The sequence below is a fragment of the Scyliorhinus canicula genome, chromosome 3, assembly GCF_902713615.1.
Source record: "Scyliorhinus canicula chromosome 3, sScyCan1.1, whole genome shotgun sequence".
NCBI lineage: Eukaryota > Metazoa > Chordata > Chondrichthyes > Carcharhiniformes > Scyliorhinidae > Scyliorhinus > Scyliorhinus canicula.
Genome location: NC_052148.1, coordinates 31,910,264 through 31,934,014, shown reverse-complemented (window position 1 = coordinate 31,934,014; position 23,751 = coordinate 31,910,264). Strand labels below are relative to the sequence as shown.

Sequence of the window (23,751 nt, the reverse complement as noted above, 5' to 3'; positions counted from 1 at the left end):
TGTTGCCCTTGTCCTTCCAAGTGGTAGACCTCATTGCAGTGTGTTATAGTGGATGGAAGACCCTATTCCTTATCGTTGATTGGCTCAGAAGCAGGGGCCATAGATTTAGGGCAGGAGGTCGGAACTTCAAAGGGGACTTTAGGGGAGATTTTTTCCACATCAAATGGGAAGTGTCCCAGCTCACGCCTGATTTAAAATATCAAAAAAAGTAACAGAGTCCACTTCCTGCAGTATGAGAATAACCTGACCTTGGACTTTTAATCAGTGTTAATGTTTGAATAGAGTGACATGGGGTTGAGTCAGCTCACTGAAGGCATGTTGCTCCATTATAGTGAGCAGTTTCAAATATAGGACTAGCTTCTGTCTGGACAAAGATATTTATAGTTCCGGCAGAGGAGTGGGGATTAAGACTGGCTGATGTGAAGTCTCGGCTAACACATCTTTGTGACACTCAGGAGATCTGTAATTCTCCGTTACTCAGTAAAGTGCTACAATTTGTGTGGGGTTCCTGTTTTCAGTCTGACAGCATTGGTCAAAGCTGGTGGGAGGACGACATGACTTCAACAGAACCTCTGTAAACCGGAATAGGGCAGATTAAGTACTAATGAGCCCCAGTCAGTTCTGTTCCATCATGTCCTACGGGTGCCACACTGAAAATGCCAAAAGAATTTTCTTCAAAAGAATGTCATAGCTATTTCCAAAGAAAACCTTGGCTAGTCTTTAAAACAGGGAGGCATTTCAATCCGATGAGATAGCCATCCTTTGGAATGCTTTGGGAATAGACGCCTTCTCTTTGGTCCATTTTGTGCCAAACAAAGTGAGGGATGTTAGCACACTGGGGGCTGGGCTTTTCCCTCTCAATTCGTAGTGCTGAGCACTCCCAGCACAGCCAGTTGCAGAATGAACCCCTCTCTTCTCACCTGAGAATCCTATCCCCTATAACCTGAGTGTGCGCCATTTCCACACAGGCCCCCTCCCCTACGCTCACCACCCTCCCCCCCCCCCCCCCCCCCCCCCGCCCCACTCACCCCCGCACACACTATCACCAGTCAGCCCCCTGACTTCTCAGAGAGATAATGCTGACAATGTGCCCTGTGCTTACATGACTCTTCCACCTTCCCAAGGGTAATTAGGGATGGACAATAAATAATTGTCTGGGCACTGATGCTTAAATCCCAAGAACGAATCAAAAAAATACTCATGTGAGCCATCAGCAGGGAGTTTTCGCCCGTACATACGGAGTTAGATTGGAGCGCTGTCCTCAGAGCGAAAGGAGAGTGAGGGCATCAATCAAACAAAAAAAACTGGGATGATTCCTGCGTCCCTCTGCCCCATGCTCATATGTTGGACATTGTTGGCGGGAATTTCCTCACGGATTATTTTGAATGGCTACCATCCCTTTAGCGAAGGCTTGCAAGACACCCTGCTCACACACCCTGCTCTCGGGCATTTCACTGTTCTCTTCATGAAAGTTGCTGTTGCCAAGTGAAACAAAGATGGGGGAGATCGAGGAACATGAGCGGTGATCAGGAGAACCCTCCAGTAACATGGCAAGGGAGGGTGATCCGGTAGACTCTTGAAGAACATTGGGCTGATCAGAGAATAAGCGCAAGGAAATTCCCAACCTGTATTTGTAAAACATTTTCTTCACTCTTGCCAAAATTGGCAATGCAGACACAACACCAATCTATGACAAACACATTTAAAGAACATACATCCCGGTCATTCCCGGTCCCACCTTAAATATCTGTCTCTTTCAGTCCAAAACAGTCAGTAACTTCATATATTTGATAAGCGGTGTGCTCTTTGAACTCCTGGCATACTCCAATGGAGATGGATTCCACTGGGACATTGTCTATTTTGCTGACAGTGGACGAACAGGACCTGTGCTGTCCCATCCTGATTTTGTTGGAGAGGCTGTTCATTTTCTCTCTGAGGTGGAAGGGCGATTTGGGCAAAGATGGGAAGAGTCTCCAGCCATGCAGGCTGAGTGCCCGATTGGCACTGCCCCCTCTGCTGATGCCCTCGCCACCGCTGACTGTGCTCCCTCGGTGCCTGTGGCTGAGGGCGAAAGAGCTGTTTAACGACAATGTCCTGCGGCTCACAATGGACTTGCTCAGCACGTCGCCCTCGGAGCCACGTTCCGAACTGTGGGTGGAGGTCCTCCAGTCACGGTGATCGTACACCCGCCATGCCGGACGCCGTCTCCTCCGGCACTGGCACTTGAGCAGCCTGGTGAAGGCCCGCTTGAACTCTTTGCTGGAGCAGGGGTAGATTATAGGATTTATGCAGCTGTTGAAGTAACCCAGCCAGAAGATCACCTTGAAGACCACGTCAGAGGGCTTGATAGAAGGAAAGAAAGCACCTAAAATACATTTAAGAAAATGGTGAAATAGCCTGTCGTCATGATTTAGAATTTACAGCACAGAAACAGGCTATTTGGTCCATCTGATCTAGGCTGGCATTTGTGTTCCACATGGGGGTCCTCCCACGCAAGTTTACCTTACCCTATCAGCATAGCATAGAATCCCTACAGTGCAGAAGGAGGTCGTTCGGCCCATCGAGTCTGCACCGGCCCTCTGAAAGAGCACTCCACCAATGCCCATCCCCCGCACTATCCCTGTAACCCCACCTTCTGCTACTTTATCCCTCATGTGCTTACCTCACTTCCCTTTAAATGCATCTGTGGTATTCATCTCAATTGTTCCCTGTGATAGTGGGCTCCACATTCTAATTATTCTTTGGATAAAGAAATTCCTTCCGAATTCTCGATTCAATTTGCTGCTGACTATCTTACATCTATCGCACCTTGTTTTGATCTCCCCAGCAAGTGGGGACATCTTCTCTAAGTCTACACAGATGGCTCCACATCTTTTGCCAGAAGCTGATTGTAAAAGGTGGTGCATTAATCAATTCTGAATGATTGAGTAATAAATTTGAATCCAATTTTGAGGATCTTATTTGTTTGATTGTGAGGCAAACATTCATCACGTCATATTCTACTTGAACAAGAGGGGAAAATAAGCCTGCAGTTACTCAGCGCCCTCAGAGACACTTGAAAACGCTTCTCAGTTGGTTAATTACTCCCTCTTTTTCAAAGTATATCACTGCAATTAAAGTGTCTGCCATGGGATATTAATAAGAAGGAAACCGGGAGCAACAGAAAGTTGAACTAAGGGAGGGACCTGCGAATGTACAGAAGCTCTACACCTTGCTGTAACTGTGACATTATATTCTGCAGTCTCTCCTTCCTTCCCTATGTACGGTATGCATTGTTTGTACAGCATGCAAGAAACAATACTTTTCACTGTGACAATAATAAATCAAATCAAAAATCAAATCAAATCAGCTCAGTCGAGTGGGGATTTTAACTGTCGGAGGGGAAGCCAGGGAAGAGGGAATGGGGAGTGTGTGGGTGACAGAGTGAGAAGATATTGAAATTCCTGCCAGGTGGTTGTCATGTGAGGTCTGGTTGATTTCAACTGAGTAACTGTCCACAAGTAGTGCACTCATAAAGGTCGCTGATTAGCCCCATGCGGGCATAGGTCCGATGGCACAGAGAGTTGCTAGCTGCCACTCAGGTAAGTCACAGGAGGAAAAGGATTAGCAGCAAAGATGGGGTCTCCCATGTGGGGCAGCAGAGACCCAGGCTTTCCTTGTGGGGTGGCAGAGTGACACCCCTGCTCCTACTCACTGCAGTGTTCAATTTTTTTTGTGTCTGATTATCTGAGCCTAGTAACTGATCCATGCTCATTGTTCTCGATTAGTCAATCCTGGGTGTGGACTCCGAGCTAAGTAAACACGGAAGCCACCAGAAATTGAGCTATAAGCATGAGTGTAGACATTTCGTGATGAATAAGTTACTTTAAAACTCTTGTAAATAAACATGTTGCACAATTAGAAACTAGTTTCATCTCTGAGATATATAAATATTTACATTGGCCCCAGAAAGATTCCTTTTGATTACATCATAGAGTCACAGAATTTTACAGCACAGAAAGAGGAGACCATCAAACAACACCTATTTATTCTAATCCAATTTTACGGCACTTGGTCCACAGCCTTGTCTGTGTTTCAACTGCTCCACACTTTCAGGGAGTGAGTTCCAGATTCCCACCATCCTCTGGGTGACATCTTATGAATCTTATGAACTTATAAATCTTCTGCTCCTTATCATAAATCCTGGTTATTGATTCCTCTACTAAGGGAAAAAGTTCCTTCCTGTCTACCCCATCTATGTCCCTTATAATTTTGTACACCTCATTCCCAGTCCTCCCTCAGCCTTCTCTGCTCTAAGGAAAACAGCCCCAGGCTATCCAGCCTTTGGTCGTAGCTGAAACGCTCCAGCCAGGCTACACCCTGGTGAATCTCCTCTGCATCCTCTCTCGTGCAATTACATCATTCTTATAGGCTGGCGACCAGGACTGCACACATTACTCTAGCCGTGGCCTTCTGAGCATTTCAGACAGCTCCATCACAACCTCACTTATAGGACTGTTGGTGAGTGGCAGACGTCACTGATCAGAGAGAACACAATGATCATGAGAAGAAGCTGGGCTGCTGAAATGATTTTGGAAGCTAGGCCGAACACTAAGGGGTGGGTTGACATTGCCCGATGCTGGTAGCAGGTTTCCCGATCTGGAAAACTGGGTCGGTGCTGGGCACCAATCCAGTGCCAATGCTGTGGTTCCCCCACTGGCAGTGGCAACGAGCTACATAGCCCGGGCCAGTAGGAGGATGCAGCTCAGTGATTTACATCTGATTAACGGGCTGTAAACCTGAGTCTCCACCCCCTGCCCCCCGTGCACTGACCTCCACATATCCTCTGGGCAGATTTGGTGCAAGACTTCCCAAGCGTGGCCATGATGTTGCAGACCCCACGTGAGTCAAGAGGATCAGCGCATCACTGAAGCGCCCCCCCCCCCCCCAAAGTCCATCAGAAGCCCCCTTCCCCCCAGAAAATGAATCCTGAGCCCCCCAGCCCCCTTAATGGACCTAATAAGAATAAGAACATACAAACTAGGAGCAGGAGTAGGCCATCTGGCCCCTCGAGCCTGCTCCAATATTCAATGAGATTATGTCTGAACTTTTTGTGGACTCAGTTCCACTTATCCGCCCACTCATCATAACTCTTAATTCTTTTACTGTTCAAAAATCTATGCCTTAAAAACTTTCAATGAGGTAGCCTCCAACTGCTTCACTGGACAGGGAATTGCACAGGTTTACAACTCTTTTGGTGAAGCAGTTTCTCCTCAACTCAGTACTAAATCTGCTCCCTCTTATTTTAAGACTATGCCCCATAGTTCTAGTTTCACCCGCCAGTGGAAATAACCTCCCAGCTTCTATCTTAACTATTCTCTTCATAATTGTATATGTTTCTATAAGATCCCCCCCTCATTCTTCCAAATTCCAATGAGTATAGTCCCAGTCTATTCAATCTCTCCTCATAAGCCAATCTTCTAAGCTCCAGAATCAACATAGTTACTCTCCTCTGCACCCCCTCCAGTGTCAGTACATTCTTTCTCAAGTAAGGATACTTAAACTGTATCCAGTACTCCAGCTGTGGCCTCACCAGCACCCTATACAGCTGCAACATAACCGCCCTGTTTTTAGACTCCATCCCTCTAGCAATAAAGGAGAACATTCCATTTGACTTCCTAATTATCTGCTGCACCTGTAAACCAACGTTTTGTGATTCATGCACAAGGACACCCAGGTCCATCTGCACAGCATCATGCTGCAATTTTTTAAAATCATTTAAATAATGTTTTGCTGTTATTCCTACCAAAATGGATGACCTCCCATTTACCAACACTGTCCTCCATCTGCCAGACACTTGCCCACTCACTTAAACTATCTATATCCCTCTGCAGATGTTCAGTATCCTCTGCACACTTTGCTCTACCACTCATCTCAGAGTCATCTGTGAACTTTGACACATTACACTTGGTCCCTAACTCCAAATCGTCATGTAAATTGTAAACAATTGCGGACCCAACATTGATCCCTGAGGTTCACTATAAGCCACTAATCGCCAACCAGATAAACACCCATTTATCCCCACTTTTTGTTTTCTGTTAGTTAACCAATCCTCTGTCCATGCTAATACATTACCCATGACACCATGCACCATTATCGTATGCAGCAGCCTTATGTGTGGCACCTAGCTGAATGCCTTCTGGAAATTGAGATACACCACTTCCACCAATTCCCTATTACACACTGTGCCCATAATGTCCTTACAGAATTCCAATAAATTAGTTAAACATGACCTGTCTTTTCTGAACCCATGCTGCGTCTGCCCAATGGGACAATTTTTATCCAGATATCTTGTTATTTCTATCTTGATGATAGATTCAAGCATTTTCCCCACTAGTGAAGTTAAGCAAACTGGCCTAAAGTTACCCATCTTTTGTCTTCCTGCCCAACAGACCCACCCAACAGAGCCACCAAATGAGACCCCCCCCCCCCCCCTAAAAGCTGGAGATAGTTCCAGGCAGTAGAGAGAAAAATCACTGCATTTGTACTTACCCCTCCCTCACATCTGCTGCCTCTGATAAAAGTGTTTAAAGCAGCAGCTGTTACAAGTGTCAGAGGCTTCCTAAGAAAGCAAAGTACTCTTCAAAGAGCTTAAAATCCCTTGACAGCCTTTGAAATCGAAATGTTCAATTCTATTAAACACAGCACTGCATTGCATTAGCCAGTGATTGACAGATTTATTACTCAAGAGACAGCTGCTTGGTGGATTGCTGATTTATCTTTACTTTCACGCTTGAATGCATCTCTAAGATGTACGCAGGAGCAGTGGGAGAGACTGCACCTGAAGTAAGACACAGCCAGAGTGAGTTTGAAACTCAGGAATTTGAAACAGAGTGGGAATTTGATGCAGAGTGGGAAGAGGGGCTTTTTGCTTTTTTGTATTGGCATGTAACATTTACATTTTCACAGAGTGGTTTTGCCATTCTGCAGCTGAGGCTCTACTAAACCCGGCATTCCCCAAAATTTCTGGTATCGGCTTTGTGTCCTCATTTGTGGAGACAACCAAAGTATGCATTTAATTGCTGGCCTTCATTGCAAGACGATTCAGGGGCAGGTATGTCTTGCTGCAATTATACAGGGCCTTCAGGAGGTCACACCTGGAATATTGTGTGGCGTTTTGCTCCCCATACCTGAGGAAGGACGTTCTTGCTATAGAGGGAGTGCAGCAAAGGTTTACCAGGCTGATTCCTTGGGTGGCAGGACTGACGTATGAGGAGAGATTGAGTCGGTTAGGATTGTATTTGCTGGAGTTCAGAAGAATGAGGGGGGATTTCATAGAAACCTATAAAATTCTAACAGGACTAGACAGGGTAGGTGCAGGAAAGATGCTCCCAATGGTGGGTGTGTCCAGAAGCAGGGATCACAGTCTGAGGATATGGGGTAGATGATTTAGGACAGAGATGAGGAGAAATTTCTTCACTCAGAGAGTGATGAGCCTGCGGAATTCATTACTACAGGAAGTAGTTGAGGATAAAACATTGTCGGTGGGATTCTCCGTCGGCGGGATTCTTTGCTTCACCGGCAGTGCACTCACACCCGCGGATTTCCCGACGGCTTGGGACTGCCCAATCCCATTTGCCAGCTGCCGGGAAGGAAGATCCTGCTGCTGGGGAGGAGGAGGGGGGGGGGGGGGGGGGGGGGGGGGGGCTGCACCGCACCAGATGACGGGTGCGGAGGGACGGAGTATCCCGCCCTCTATCCCACGAAGAGGATCGCCCACGATCATAATGAATGTTGGAGCAGGCTCAAAAGGCTGAGTGGCCTCCTCCTGCTCCTTTTCTATGTTTCAAGTGCCTTGCTTTGATATTAGCCACAGTGTTTATAAACACTCTTGCTATGATTGACAATTCCTTAGCACATCAAAAGCAGTGCAGTATTTTCACTTCCTCCTTTTCGCAGTAGAAAGCGGGTGGGCGCACTTTGTCTTCAGAATGGAGAATCCAGTCCGAAAATCACCAGAGTCAGGGAAATAAATAATGGGCCTTACTGCTTCTCCTGTTTCTGGGCCCCTTATTCCGCCAACGGTCATGGTCAGTGAGAAGTATTGGAGCCCTCAGGTGTCTCTGTGAAACAACCTTTCAGAGGGCAACACTGAATAGTTCATAATTGTACCTGTGTTTTCTTGATCAGCAAATATCAGTGCTGATCAAGTACTGATCAAATATCTGCTGATTGCTGCGTATTACAATATATTTTTAATATCCACTATACAACACAACTTTATCACGGTATTTTAATAGCTCAAAAACCTCATAAAAACACCAAGATAGACTGGGATAATAGGTATATAGACAAAGGGATAAGATTGAAGTCAATGGAAAGACTCAGGTGCAACCTCCTGTCCTGGAAATTTTACCTCACAAAGCCTGGTCACGGTAAACTTCTATTAGAAACAAAATAAACAGAACTCTAGACATGATTCAGTCCTCTGGATAATTATGGATGACAAAGACCATCTAACCCAGCTCAGCTCAGCTCAATGCTTCCGCTCAGAATTATATACAGATGTATGTAATAGGAGTGGGAGTAAGCCATCCAACCCAGCTCCTTGAGCTAGCTCCATTTGATAACATTGCCCACATCATACCAGTGACTATAACTCAAAAGCATTTAATTATCAGCCAAGCTATTTGGACATTGTAAAAGGTGCTGCATAAATGTAGGTTTTGTCTTTTTTTTTCATTGCACCTGCGTACAGTAGGCAGTGACAGTAACAATGATAGAGTTGGAGGCCCAATGCTGTTTCACAAAGAATAATAATTCAGAGAGCGATCAACTAATGTCAGGGAGGCAGCACGATGGCACAGTGGGTAGCACTGCTGTCTCACAGTACCAGGGACCCAGGTTCAATTCTATCCTTGGGTGACTGTTTGTGCGGAGTCTGCATGTTCTCTCTGCGTCTGCGTGGGTTTCCTCTGGCTGCTCTGATTTCCTCTGTACAGATCAGGAGGATTCCCCATAGTAAATTGCCGCTTAGTGTTTAAAGGTTGGGTGAAGTTACGGGGATAGGACGGGGGAGTGGGCTTAGGTAGGGTGCTGTTTTGGAGGGTATGTGCAGATTTGATGGGCCGAATGGCCTCCTTCTGCACTGAAGGGATTCTATGATTCTAAGTAGCTACAAAGAAACGATTAAATTTACAAAACAATTCAACTTTGTAGCTAATACAACATTACCATTTTCTTATATCTGGTGCTTACCCACAAAAAGCCATAAATAGCATCTATCCCATAGACAGCACTGACTTTAATACCAGGATTTGTCAATCAGACAGCGATTAAAATTCAGATTGAATTGCTGAGAATGATACATAAATTCAGAATGGCCTGAACTCCAGAACTGGATTGTTTGCCTGTTTCCCCCTGCAGCTGCCATCCACATTGTGTTGTACCCTGAAAATGTACAGCCTATCCACAGGCTCCGTATGATGTATACATTTGTATACATAAATGTGTAAATAGTATTATTTTAAAATTCTCATTGTTGGTTGAGGTGTGAGAGAAACAGGCAAATTGAGTGGAAAAATGCAATTATTAAATAAGAAACTTTAGGTGCAAATAAAGAGTTTGGCAACAATATCCTGAGAGAAATCATTTCTGGAAGGACTGAAGTCATTGGATTGGGTTTCTGTAAATACTGTAGATCTCAAACAGGGTGGGGTGAACCTCGGATGGAGTAAAGATTTCTAAAATGTTTCCTGACAAATCAGGATTAAATCCCGGACGTCGCAAAAGGAGAAAAGCTGTGCATAGTGAGTCAAAACTCTATGCGCGATTCTCCGCTCCCCACGCCGGGTGGGAGAATTGCGGGAGGGCCGCTCTGGCACTCCCCCGCGATTCTCCCACCCCCGCTCGGAGAATCGTCGCTCGCCGTTTTTCACGGCGACCGGCAATTCTCCGGCCCGGTGGGCCGAACGGCCTGACGACCATGACGGGTTCATGCCGGCGGCAACCACACCGTGAACAGTGCGCGACAGGTAAGTGTGGGCCAGTGGGGGGCGGAGAGGGGATCAAGCACCACGGGCGTGCTCGGGAGGGGACTGTCCCGCGATCAGTGCCCACCGATCATCGGGCCAGCATCTCCAAGGGACGCACTCTTTCCCCTCCGCCGCCCCGCAAGATCAAGCCGCCACATCTTGCGGGGCAGCGGAGGGGAAGACGGCAACCACGCATGCGCGGGTTGGAGCCGGCCAACCTGCGCATGCGCGGCTGACGTCACTTAGGCGCCGCCGCCGCGTCATTCTCGGCGCACCGCCTTGAATCAAGCGTCAAGGCCCAGTGACCGAGTTACACGAAACGCCGCTCCTAGGTGGAGAATAGGGGGCGAGGAGCGGCCTCCGACGCCATCGTGAAACACTTCGGGTTTCAAGACGGCGTCAGCCGTTGCGGAGAATTCCACCCTCTATTTACATCATTTCCAGTTTTTAGTTTTGAACATTTATTTTGATGAGGCCCAAGATTTAGCACAGTGGGCTGGGTTAGCACAGTGGGCGAAGACAGCTGGTTTGTAATGCAGAACCAAACCAGCAGCGTGGGTTCAATTCCCATTCCGGCTTCACTGAACAGGCGCCGGAATGTAGCGACTAGGGGCTTTTCACAGTAACTTCATTGAAGCCTACTTGTGGCAAGAAGCGATTATTATTATTCTCAAGCCTCTGGTACATCAACACAGCATGAGTTCAGATCTGTACCTGCTTAAGGGCATAAATCTAGGTTGCTGTTTATATGTTTTTTGTAAATTCAAAGGAGACATTCGAGACATTTTAATCCGGTATTTAATTTTGCGGTACGAAACCTTGCAGGCAACAACCCCAGCCATGCCACCAGCCCAACCCCCCCCCCCCCCAACCTCCCCCTGCCGACACCCCAACCTCCCCCCATGCCCCAACCACCCCAAACTCTCCGTACTTGACCTCCCAGACTGGCATTAAAACAAATTGGAATTTTCAGGCTGACGGTTCTGATGTTTATCTTAAAGCTGGTTAAAAGATGTTTATCTTAAAGCTGCTTAGGGGTTGGTTTAGCACAGTGGGCTAAACAGCTGTCTTGGAACGCAGAACAAGGCTAGCAGCAAGGGTTCAATTCCCGTACCAGCCTCCCTGAACAGGCACCGGAATGTGGCGACTAGGGGCTTTTCACAGTAACTTCATTTGAAACCTACTTGTGACAATAAGCCATTTTCATTTTCATTTCATTTCATTGAAGCAGGAATTTCAAGTGTGAGGCTCGACCGAAGGACAATAAGAAACTTTACCGCTAGCCAACTGAGCTAACCCACCCTACTAGACGATATGCTCAAGTCTGTAACTCAAGTAACCACTGCTTACAAACTTTCCACAATCCTTGTTACCAAACCAGACACATTTTAAGAATGCAGACTCCCAGCAAGTGTAGCAACTTCTGGGAGCACATACCAAGGACCTGAGGCACAGATTGAAAATCCGGCAGGACCTGTGTGTCATAATATGCAAACATACAGATAATGATATACAGACAGGCAGCTAATGAACACAGAGAAGAGGACATGACCAATGAGCAGGCAGGACACTCAGGGGTGGTATCTCACTATAAAAGGCATGAGGCACTCACACTCCGCCTCTTTCCACTGATGAACATCGATAGAGTGAGTCAGGGTGTATGTACAGTATCACACCTCCAGCATGTGGCTCAGAGCTAGTCTGGTCCAGTCAGACAGAGTAACCACACTTAGGTTAGCAGAGAGTCGAACTCATAGAGAACTGTGCTAACTGTGCTGTGATGAATGTATTGTACTAACCATTCACCATGTATTACACTGTATCACGCTGTTGCCCATGTGGGCTCCACCTATGGACCATTGTACGATATTACACAGAATGTATCATGTTGGTGCCCTTGTGGGCTTCGACCCTTGAGCAGAGGTATAAAAAGCAGCTGCCCTGTAGGCAGCCCTCACGAGCAGAGCAGTCGCGGGCAGGCACTGTTCTGGTCGATTAAAGTCACTGTTTATTTCAACTCTCTGTCTCGTGTGAATTAATGGTCGCATCATGTGCTACTAGTTCAATAAATCAGATTGAAATAACTTCAAGGTCTGGAGTATCTATTGGTCAAAGCTGCATCCAGTTTCAGCCTCTGTTGTCCCAGAGTACATAACACATCATGATACCAGGAGACTGCTTAATTGAAGTGGTTTACCTCAGTCTGGTCCGTGACGACCAGCAAATGTATGCCGGCACCATGGAGAAGATTCAGACTCCTCATCAGCTCAGGACCTCTGCCAATCTCAGTGCCAACTGGCGGATATTCAAACAAAAATTTCTGCTGTACATCGACGCTTCAGACCTCGTGGGTGCTTCTGATGCAAGGAAGATCACGCTTCTCCTCTCAACAGCGGGTGATCAAGCCATCAAACACTTCAACTTTTTTCACTTCACCAAAGGCCAGGACAAGACAAAGTTTCAGGCCATCCTGGACAAGTTTGACAGTCACTGTGAAGTAGACACCAATGAAATCTTTGAGCGCTACATATTTAAACAGCATCTAGAAGGTAAAGATTGATCTTTCAACTCCTTCTTAACTAGCCTCCGCCTGCTGGCGCTGTCCTAAAACTTTGGTGATATTGCTGACTCCATGATCAGAGACCAAATCATATTTGGAGTTCACTCTGATCCTCTGAGAGGGCAGCTGCCGAAAATCAAGCATATGACCCTGCCAGTCACGATTGAAACTTGCACAGTGCATGTGCACGCCAAAAATCGCCATGTCCAGTGCAAATAAGCTGAAAATGAGACATTTGCCTCCCATGAGGCAGAGGAGTGTGCAGGACATCTCCTGGATGCAGCGCCTCAACATTCCCAGGGCCCAATGCATGAGCGATGCGAATGGGATAACGAAGCGGCCGACACCCGCACTGCGCATGTGCAACGATAAGTGGAGCTTCAGGACGCCGACGTCATGACGTGCTCGAACTGCGGCAACGCCCACTTAAAGAAACACTGCCGTGCAAGAGGCAGGCGAAGTTTAAACTGCGGGAAGCGTGGACACAATGCAGCCTTGTGCAGGTCTGCACCACCAGTCAGGGGCCAGCGCTCCCAATTCCAACAACAGCGCGTTCAGAGTGTGCAACAATGAATACAGGATTCTGATCCTGGCAGCACAACGGATCCAGAGGGAGACTGCCTGGATTCTGCCTACTGTGTGGGCATCATCACCAAATGTGAATATGCCACATCCAACTCATCAGAACTTCAATCCATCCTCGCTGTGGATTCTGCAGACGAATGGCGTGCGGTGATGCAGGTCAACCACTGCTCCATCCAGTTTAAGCTGGACACAGGTGCCTCTGCCAACCTCCTCTCACAGGCAGATTTCAAACCATCAAGAAGCCCCCCAAGGTCCTTCCAGCAGCCTGCAGGCTCCTGGGCTACAACGAAAATGCCATCATGGCACTGGGATCCTGCCATCTACTCGTCTCCAACAGGAGCACCCATGCACGGTTACATTTTGAAATCAAGCCAGACAGGGCATTCCCACTTGGCACGCATGCCTGCAAGCAGCTGAACCTCGTGCAGTGGGTTTACACAACAACATCTTCCAATGTGAATCTTCAGGCCGGCATTGACGCCATCCTTGCTCAGTATCCGGATGTGTTCGACTGGATGGGCATGCTGCCATATCGATACAAGATTCTGCTACGACCTGATGCCAAGCCAGTGGTCCACGCACCATGCCAGGTCCCGGCTTCACTGAGGGAGCGCCTGAAGGCACAGCTCAAGGATCTTCAGCAACAGGACATCATTTCCAAGGTAACCCAATCGACTGACTGGGTCAGCTCGATGGTATGTGTTAGAAAGTCTTCGGGAGACCTGCACATCTGCATTGATCCCAAGGATCTCAATAAGAACACAATGAGTGAACACTACCCCATCCCGAAGCGGAAGGAAATCACCAGTGAGCTGGCACACGCACGTTTTTTCATCAGTTAGATGCGTCACATGGATTTTGGCAAATCCAGCTGGATGAGTCCAGCAGAAGGCTCTGCACCTTCAACACACCGTTTGGCAGATCCTGCTATAATCGCAGCCGTTTGGCATTGTATCGGCATCGGAGATCTTTCATCGCATCATGGAGCAGATGATAGAGGTCATTGAAGGGGTTTGTGTGTATGTGGACAACATCATCATATGGTCCACGACCCTTGAAGAGCATGTTTCGCGTCTCCAGCAGGTATTCCGCCGCATCCATGCCAATGGCCTGAAGCTGAACAGGTCCAAATGTTGCTTTGGCATGTCGGTACTCATGTTCCTAGGTGACCAGATCTCTCAGCAGAGTGTGCACCCAGACACAGACAAGGTCAAGGCCATCGAAGCCATGAAGGTCCCTGAAGACAAGAAGGCGCTGTTGCGCTTCCTGGACATGACCAATGAGCAAGCAGGACACTCAGGGGTGGTATCTCACTATAAAAGGCACGAGGCACTCACACTCTGCCTCTTTCCACTGATAAACATAGACAGAGTGAGTCAGGGTGTATTTACAGTCTCACACCTCCAGCACGTAGTTAAGAGCTAGTCTGGTTCAGTCAGATAGAGTAACCACACTTAGGTTCGCAGAAAGTCGAAATATGCTAACCGTGCTACTGGTTCAATAAATCAGATTGAACTAACTTCAAGGTCTGGAGTATCTTTTGGTCAAAGCTGCATCCAGTTGCAGCCTGTGTTATCCCACATCACTGTGGAGCTGTGTGCCCTAATGCCCCTTACAAGTGCCAGGCAGGTGACGGTCTGTACCACGAGAGTGAACTTATTAATTGTGTTTTGCAAGTTGAAGCCCTCGAGCAGTGGCATTCAGATACAAACACAGCTCAGATGGGAGATCCATTGGGAGGCATGGACCTCTGAACTTGAATTCATCAGAAGTGGATGGCTATCTTCCTATTTAATTTCCCCTTTGCTGTTCTTCCAAATCAAAGCCCACTACACTCTAATGTTCAGTGAATTAAGTGAATCTTCCACTTGATTAGATTCCAAGTGGTGAATGAAACCAGGGACCCTAATACCACTCAGTTTCTGCTATTTCCTTACGTTATATTGTGGAGTGTCACTCACAGTGAGAGTGTGCTATTGACTTCTGCGAACTCTATCGATTTCACACTGAGCTTTCTATTGTGCGGAATGGTGGTTTTCCCAGTGCCAGTAATGCACTACATGGATCATTGGAGCAAATGTAGTCGCACCAGTAATTTACTGTCCCTCTCACAATGAAAACAGTTCGACTTATTAATCTGCAGATGGAGCATCAATTAGGTTATCGATTGAGAAACTTTGATGAAGGGCCAGAGCCCATAGTGCTGGATAAGGTTGAAAATAGTTGGCGTGCAGATGGGATCATGAGGAGGTTGGGTTTAGTTGATGCCAAGCTCAAGTTTTTAAGAAGTGAATAGCAAATCTCAGTATCAGCATTTATCACTGGAGCTCAAACTGTAGTTAGCTGTATTGATGATGTGGAGATGCCGGTGTTGGACTGGGCTGTATTGAAACGGTGTGCAGGGGTGCAGGAAAAAGGCAGGGGAATGGGACCAAGTCAGCACGCTCGTTTGGAGAGCTGGTACAGTCACGATGGGCCAAATGGTCTCCTACTATGCCGTACAAATTCTATGATTCTGTGACATCCCAATTGTCACAGCAGTCTGAAATAGTTCATTGTGTAAGATGCTTTAAGTCATTTCCATATGACAAGGTGCTAGATAAATACAGGTATTAGGAATATTCTATAACTGAAGGCAATAATTAACCAATCTTATCATCAGAATAACCATTGGTAGGGTTTGCAAACAATGAATATCCATTGATTTCAATCTTTCCTTTGATAAAGGAACATACCTCAATGAAGGGGACATTCTAACCCTCTCGTTGAACAGACACTGAACCAAACATGGGCTAGGACGGAGTCGCTCTTTTCTCTGCTCTGGTACTGCCTCACTTCTATTTTAGCATAGGGCAACTGGACCATCTACCTGATTTAGGTATGTTAATGGTGAACCCTAGGGACCTGGGGAGGTGGGTGCAGAATGTTCTAATCACTGCAGCCCGGCTCACTGTTTCAAACAAAGCGTCTTGTCCTTCAGATGAGTTTCAGACCTGAAAGATGGGCTTGAAGAAAAAAATCATCACTGTCAGCCTGACTATTTCCATTTTTTAAAACTGCTTTTTCAGGTCAGTCGCACTGAGTTGCTGCATTGCTGCTTCCGACCTTAAGCCCGCATCGTGATTCCGATTTATGTTTGAAAATCCTGCGAGAAAAGCACGAAGCTTCCTGAAGGTGGGAAGCAGCAGGTATCAACTGAGCGTTTTCTTGGCTGTAAAATGGTTAGTGAAATTTCCAATTATTTTAGAGCGATTGGGTACCATGTGGGACACGAAGGAGGTTGGTTAGTTTTGATTGGTTGAAGGGCGGCACGGTGGCGCAGTGGCTAGCACTGCTGCCTCACGGCGCTGAGGACCCGGGTTCGATCCCGGGCCTGGGTCACTGTCTGTATGGGGTTTGCACATTCTCTCCATGTCTGCATAGGTTTCACCCGCACAACACAAAGATGTGCAGGTTTAGTGGACTGGCGATGCTGAATTACCCCTTAATTGGAAAAAAAATAATTTGGTACTCTTTTAAAAAAGTTTTAATGCCTCGGGTAGGGAGTTTGGTGGGCTGGTGGGAGGTTTAGAGAAGTTACGGGTATTTGCGGGGGAGTGAGCTGTTGGCAATGGATGCAGCACTTGGATAGGGTAGAGGTTGGGGGTGAGGGTAGAGTTTGGGGAGGTGGGTGGAGGTTGGATTAGTTGGTGGAATTCGGGGGAGATTGGCGTGGTTGAGCACATGGGAACGCAAGATGGGGGAAGATTGGAGGATGGGGCCAGGCTTGGGGAAGGTTGGGGGAGCAAATGCAAGCTGGGGGAGGTGGGGGTTCCAGGGGAGGTTAAGTGGTGGGGGCAGAGATTGGGGGCACGTTGGGGAGTGGGAGGAAGGCGGGGTGAGAATGCCGGTTGGAGGTTGGAGTATTGGGGAGCCTGGGGCCTTCATTTTTAAAGTTTAATACCCAAGGGACCAAAATCAAAATGTTGTGCACTTCTCAAAATTCTCCTTTCAATTTAAATCGGCATATAAATAGCAGTCAAAATGTTCGAAATAACTACTTGGGTTATTTATCGATTTGCTGTTTGTGGATCTTGCTGTGTGCAGTTTAGCTGTCATGTTTGCCTAATGATCAACAATGACTCTGTCTCAAAAGTAATCAATTGTTTGTAATGTACTTTAAATAATCCTGACGTGAAACGAGATACACAATGGAAAGTTATTTATATTTTCATGCAGGACTATGGTGTGACTTTTTGTTGAGAATTAGAATTTTATTCCGAACAATTTATCATGTTTTATGTCAGCAATTACTGTTCCTCCATTGTCCAAGGGTTACAGATTGACCTGTGCTCAGAATAGTGGCCTGCTCTCAGTGGAACTATGAAGTGAAGAATTGGCTTGTGTTCCCTTCCAGTATATGTTTGGATCAAATTCCAACTTTTGATCGAATTATTAATTATTTTAAAGAAGATGGGTTAATGCTGTTACTAAAACAACAAAGGAATCCCAAAATAATGGGTATCGACTGATATTGGCAAAAGTTAACCTCTTGGCTCAAGCACGCTGAAGGGCTGAAGGCTTTATTATTAAAAATTAAATGTCACGAACATTCAACTGAAGAATTTATAATACTGTGGAAATAAAATTGTCAAATGGAGTTGGAATTTCACTGTGTGCTATCTGAATCAAAAGAAGAATTTTCATTTAACTTGCATCATTTTGACCATCTGGACATCCCAAAGGGCTTCACAGCCAGTTGAATACTTTTAAAGTGTAGTCACGGTTGCAATGTTGACAAAGGGCAAACATACTTTGGCAGAGGCACTGGTAGCTGGTGCCTTTGCTGCACATCTGTTTGCTGTTTCAGTGAATTAAAGTTGCATCTTCAGTGAAAGGCTTCAAATAGGGACTGCCAAGGAACTGTCGGCAGATAAAGGATAACGGAGCACGTAGATATTGAGAGAGCATTTATATGGGAACTTTGGGTGCAATTTAATAACTGCCTCTCTTGGGTGAATTACAAAGGCAGGGGAGCAGGGGTTGCAGTCAGGTGGAGGGTGCAGGGTGGAAATCCCACCTCCCTCTCTTCTCCCCCCTCAGTCAAGTCCTGGGCTGCACTGTTTCCAGTCTGCCTTCTCACTTGGAGACATATTGAGGCCCATAAGTGGCACCTTATTGGAAGTGATGGTGAGTGGGGTCCCTTCTGCACAGACAGTTTGTGTCTGACTGAGGGGCCCAACATTGACACATATAGCCCTTGTAAATTTGGTAAAACATCCCAAGGTGCTGTACAGCTCAAGCTGTCATCAGTCACAAGTTTACATCGACCCAACAAAGGAGATGACACCTGGCTTCCAAAGGTGGGACAAAGGAAGCAGAAGATGTACGTGGATAGCATGTTAGCACAGTGGGTAGTACAGTTGCTTCACAGCTCCAGGGTCCCAGGTTCGATTCCCGGCTTGGGTCACTGTCTGCGTGGAGTCTGCATATTTTCCCCATGTCTGCATGGGTTTCCTCCGGTTGCTCCGGTTTCCTCCCACAGGCCAAAGATGTGCGGGTTATGTGGATTGGCCATGCTAAATTGGCCTTGGTGCCCAAGAAGGTTGGGTGGGGTTACTGGGTTACGTGGTTAGGGTGTGGGCTTGAGCAGAGCGCTCTTTACAGGGGCCAGTGCAAACTCGATGGGCTGAATGGCCTCCTTCTGCGCTGTAAATTCTATACAAAAGGCTAGGATTTGAAGAGTGCAGGGTCTCAGAGAGCTGTAAGGCTGGGCTAGGTTACAGACAGAGGGAAATGCAATGCTATGGAGGGATGTGAATAAGAGATTGAGAATTTGAAAATCAAACCGGCGGCACTGTCGGTCGACATGAACAAGAGGTGGTGGGCAAGTGAGACCTAGGGCAAGTTAGAATGCAGGCACTCTGGTTATCGATATAGAGGGTAGTAGATGCAAAGCCAGCTAGGAGGGAATTGATGTCTTGAGAAAAATCTCTTTTGAATGCATGCATTTATAAAGATTTTGACAGAGTATACAGCACAGAAATAGGCCTTTCTGCCCAACAATTTCATGCCAGCATTTAAGCTCCACTTGACCTTCCTCTCATAGAATTACAGTGCAGATGGAGGCAATTCGGCCAATCATTTCTGCACCGGCCCTTGTAAAGAGTACTCTACCGAGGCCCATGCCTCCTCCTTATCCCCATAACCCAGCAACCCCGTAGCCCCACCTAACCTTTTTTGGACACCAAGGACAATTTATCATGGCCAATCCACCTAACCTGCACATCTTTGGACTGTGGGAGGAAACCGGAGCACCCGGAGGAAACCCACTCAGACATGGGGAGAACGTATAGACTCCGCACAGACAGTGACCCAGCGGGGAATCGAACCTGGGACCCTGGCGCTGTGAAGCCACAGTGCTATCCACTTGTGCTACCGTGCTGCCCAAATGAGGTCCAATGAGGTCGCCTCTCATTCTTCTAAATTCCAATGAGTACAGGCCCAACTTACTCAACCTCTCCTTGTAAGAAAATGCCTCCCGACCTGGGATCAACCTAGTGAATCTTCTCTCGACACCTTCCAATGCCAGTATATCTTTCCTGAGATAAATGGACCAATTGTTCACAGTATTCCAGGTGAGGTCTAACGAGTGCCTTGTTTAGTCTGAGCAGGTCTTCCCTATTTTTATACTGCATTCCCTTTGGAATAAAGGTCAAAATTCCATTTGCTTTCCCTATTACCTGCTGAACTTGCAGGCTCGCCTTTTGTGATTTATGCACGAGAACCCTCCATTCCCTCTGTGCTGCAGCTTTCTGCAGTCTTCTCCATTTAAATAATATTCAGCTCCTTTATTCTTCCTGTCAAGGTGCATAACTTCACATTTTCCTACATTATATTGTCTGCCATGGTTTTACTCACTTAACCCGTCCATATAGGGTGGCATGGTGGCACAGTGGTTAGCACTGCTGCCTCACAGCTCCAGGGACCCGGGTTCGATTCAGCCTCGGGTGACTGTGTGGAGTTTGCACTTCCTCCCCATGTCTGCGTGGGTTTCCTCCAGGTGCTCCGGTTTCCTTCCATTGGCCTATAGTCATCTACTTTTTGTCTCCCTTTTTTGGATAAGGGTGGTTTGCTAATCCTCTGCGACCTTTCCAGAATTTAAGGATACTTGGACATATTTCCTTCCTAAACGATGGGAGTAAACCTGATGCGGTTTTAGGAAAGACTAACAACTTTCTGGTCATCTTTTTAATACTGAAATCCAATTCTCAAACTGCTATGGGTGGATTTGACCTCACAGTCTCTGAATCAATGGTCCAGGAACATCAACCACTACACAGAGGTTGGATTGTAGCAGTGAAAGATCCAAAGTGTGAATCAATGATGAGCCTATGCAAAAGCACTCAACTAATTAGTTCCTTCCTTTGCACCCATTGCTAATACTCAGCCATTCGTGAGTCATTAAATGACTGGCAGCTCTAACTCATCATCAGAAGAATGACGTGGTTTACTATGGGCGGGATTCTCCCCTACCAGGCGGGGCGGGGGATCCCGGCGTAGGGGAGTGGCGCCAACCACTCCGGCGTCAGGCCTCCCCCCTCCGAAATTCTCTGCAACTTTGGGGGATAGGCCCGCTCCGGAGCGGTTGGCACCACGCCGACTGGCGCGAAAACTGGCACCAGCTGCCTTTCAGGCCCGGCGCCCGGCACCGGGGCTGGCCGAAAAGACTTCGCCGGTTCGCGCATGCGCGCTGGGGGATTCTCTTCTGCCTCCGCCATGGCGGAGGCCATGGTGGCGGCGGAAGGGAAAGAGTGCCCACACGGCACTGGCCCGTCCACCGATCGGTGGGCCCCGATCGCGGGCCTGGCCACCGTGGGGGCACCCCAGGGGTCCGATCGCCTCGCGCCCCCCCCCTCCAGGACCCCGGGGGCCTGCTCCCACCGCCGATCCCGCCGCCACAGAGGTGGTTCAAACCTCGGCAGTGGGAGAGGCCTCCCAGCGGTGGGACTTCGGCCCATCGCAGGCCGGTGAATCGCCGCAGGGGGCTCGCCGCTCGACGTGCCGCGATTCCCACCCCCGCCAATTCCTGGGTGGGGGAGAATTTCTGCCACGGCAGGGGCGGGATTTTCGGCACCCCCGGGCGATTCTCCGATCCTGCTGGGGTCGGAGAATTTCACCCTATATCTTTTTGATGCCTGCATCGAAGCTTCTAACTTGGTTGCCATTTCTTATTTAAACAAAGAACAAAGAAAAGTACAGCACAGGAACAGGCCCTTTGGCCCTCCAAGCCCTTGCCGACCATGCTGCCCTTCGAAACTAAAATCTTCTACACTTTCTGGGTCCGTATCCCTCTATTCCCATCCTATTCATGTATTTGTCCAGATGCTCCTTAAATGTCACTATCGTCCCTGCTTCCACCACCTCCTCCGGCAGCGAGTTCCAGGCACCCACTATCCTCTGTGTAAAAAAACTTGCCTCGTACATCGCCTCTAAACCTTGCCCCTCGCACCTTAAACCCCCAGTAATTGACCCCTCTACCCTGGGAAAAGCCTCTGACTATCCACTCTGTCTATGCCCCTCATAATATTGTAGGCCTCTATCAGGTCGCCCCTCAACCTCCATCGTTCCAGTGAGAACAAACCGAGTTTATTCAACCGCTCCTCATAGCTAATGCCCTCCATACCAGGCAACATCCTGGTAAATCTCTTCTGCACCCTCCCTAACGCCTCCACATCCTTCTTGTAGTGTGGCGACCAGAAATGAACATTATACTCCAAGTGTGGCCTAACTAAGGTTCTATACAGCTGCAACATGACTTGCCAATTCTTATACTCAATGCCCCAGCCAATAAAGGCAAGCATGCCGTATGCCTTCTTGACTACCTTCGAAGGCATACGGTACTTTACTTCGAAGTGGTTTGGGCATTTAGTGAATACGAATCCTCAGAACGTTTTTGATCAGTGGCACTGTCAGCAGATAAAAAGGAAAACCACTTTGTGATCAAAGCAATTCACGATAGTTTACAAACATTTGCCCCCTTCATTTGTAATGCAATTTGACCACAGAGGCCGGATTGAATGTAAATCGAATGTCTAACATATTAGACTGAAAGAAATGTCAACCACTGTGAAATAATGAACAATAACTGGCCATTTTGTATCATTTAGAACAAGAATCAATTTTGCATTGACACAAACGGGTCTAATTCTCCGATCCATTCCCACCTCAGACTTGAGTCCTTAGCCACCCACACTGTTGTAATAAAGCTCAATGGGAGCCTGGGAAACAGCACACCAACGTTTGATTAGGCATTTCAGAGCCTTACTGACTCAACATGGAGTTCAACAATTTCAGGTCAAAAGCATTGTTCCAATTATTTTATTGGCCGTAATTCTCCGGTTGTTGGGAATCTCTGCCCCGTCGGCAGCGCACCCCCACCCAAGGGTGGGTTCAGTGGGAATTCCATTGGCAAGCAACTGGAGTAGAGAGTCAGCCAGCAGAGTATGGTGCACCACTGAGAAACACCGTGACTGGGGACGCCGGATGGATCTTCCGGTCCAGCCGATGGCAAATCCCAGCCATGGGTTCCTGGTGGCGTGCAGTTGATTCAGGGACAGGACCAGAAGATCCCACCACCAGCCAATTGCAGGCCACCTCCCACCGCCGAGAAAAACAGCCATATGTCCATCTGTAAACATAAGAATCCAAAATGCCCCATCATGACCTACAGACTGTGAACTACATTCAATGAACAATGTATCCGTTCGCATGGTGTGATCTGAGAAATACATTCACTGAAACTCCAACAGTCTAAGTGCATGATTATCTCGGACTTGGGCGAACCACAGGACATAACATGATGTCAGCAGGTGTGTGTGCGAGCAAACCCAAACATCAGAAACAAAACAAGAGCAGAATTAGATTGAGAAACATTAGCCCAAATTAGTGCCACGCAGAACGAAAAACACTGATTCAGTGGCAGGGAAACAAAATGGTCGCCGCAGCGGCTGCAGGAATGGACACACAACAGAAGCCCAGGATGGATTGGGAGGCCAATGCTGTTGTGGAAGCATTTGCGAAGTTTCAACAAAAGTGCTGATTGACCATTCTAAAAGGCACCGGCAAAGGGGAAAGGGTCAGCCACGTCCTATAGGGGGCAGAAGTGAACGGTTTAGATGTGTTTATTAGTTGGAAGGTCAGTGAGGTCGGCATAAAAAAATCCACACAAAATTTTAGAGACATTCAGCACACGTCTCCAGTAAAAGTGAAATCATTAGATTCACCGATATGAATTTCAAAGCCAGAGTCAGGAAACAGGTGAGCCTGTTGACAATTTCTTAGCAAGAATGAAAATTAAAGCTAACAAGCGTAAGTTGAAAGAAATGGATGGAAGAGGAATAGATCAGTTCATTTGGGGCTGTCTACCCTGATGTACAAAAAGCTCTCAATGGAGGTGGCACACTCATATTATTGCAGGCTGGTGACACTGCCAGAGCACATGAAGCCACAAGTAGACTGATGAAGACGTTAACTACCTAAATGTCTAGCCTTCAGTTAATTCAAGTGAAAGGCACCAGGTTTGATCCAGAGAAGCAACAGTAAAAGAATGCA

General features: G+C 47.3%; 1 protein-coding gene across 1 annotated transcript in view; it reads right to left on the bottom strand.

Moving 5' to 3' along the window:
• Positions 1-1,080: 1,080 nt before the first annotated feature.
• adra1d (adrenoceptor alpha 1D) overlaps positions 1,081-23,751 on the bottom strand; it is a 66,143-nt gene continuing 43,472 nt past the window's right edge. The window contains exon 2 of the mRNA XM_038793240.1: positions 1,081-2,365. Coding sequence (XP_038649168.1) covers positions 1,740-2,365 — 626 coding nt within the window. The 3' untranslated portion in view covers positions 1,081-1,739. The remainder of the gene's footprint in view (positions 2,366-23,751) is intronic.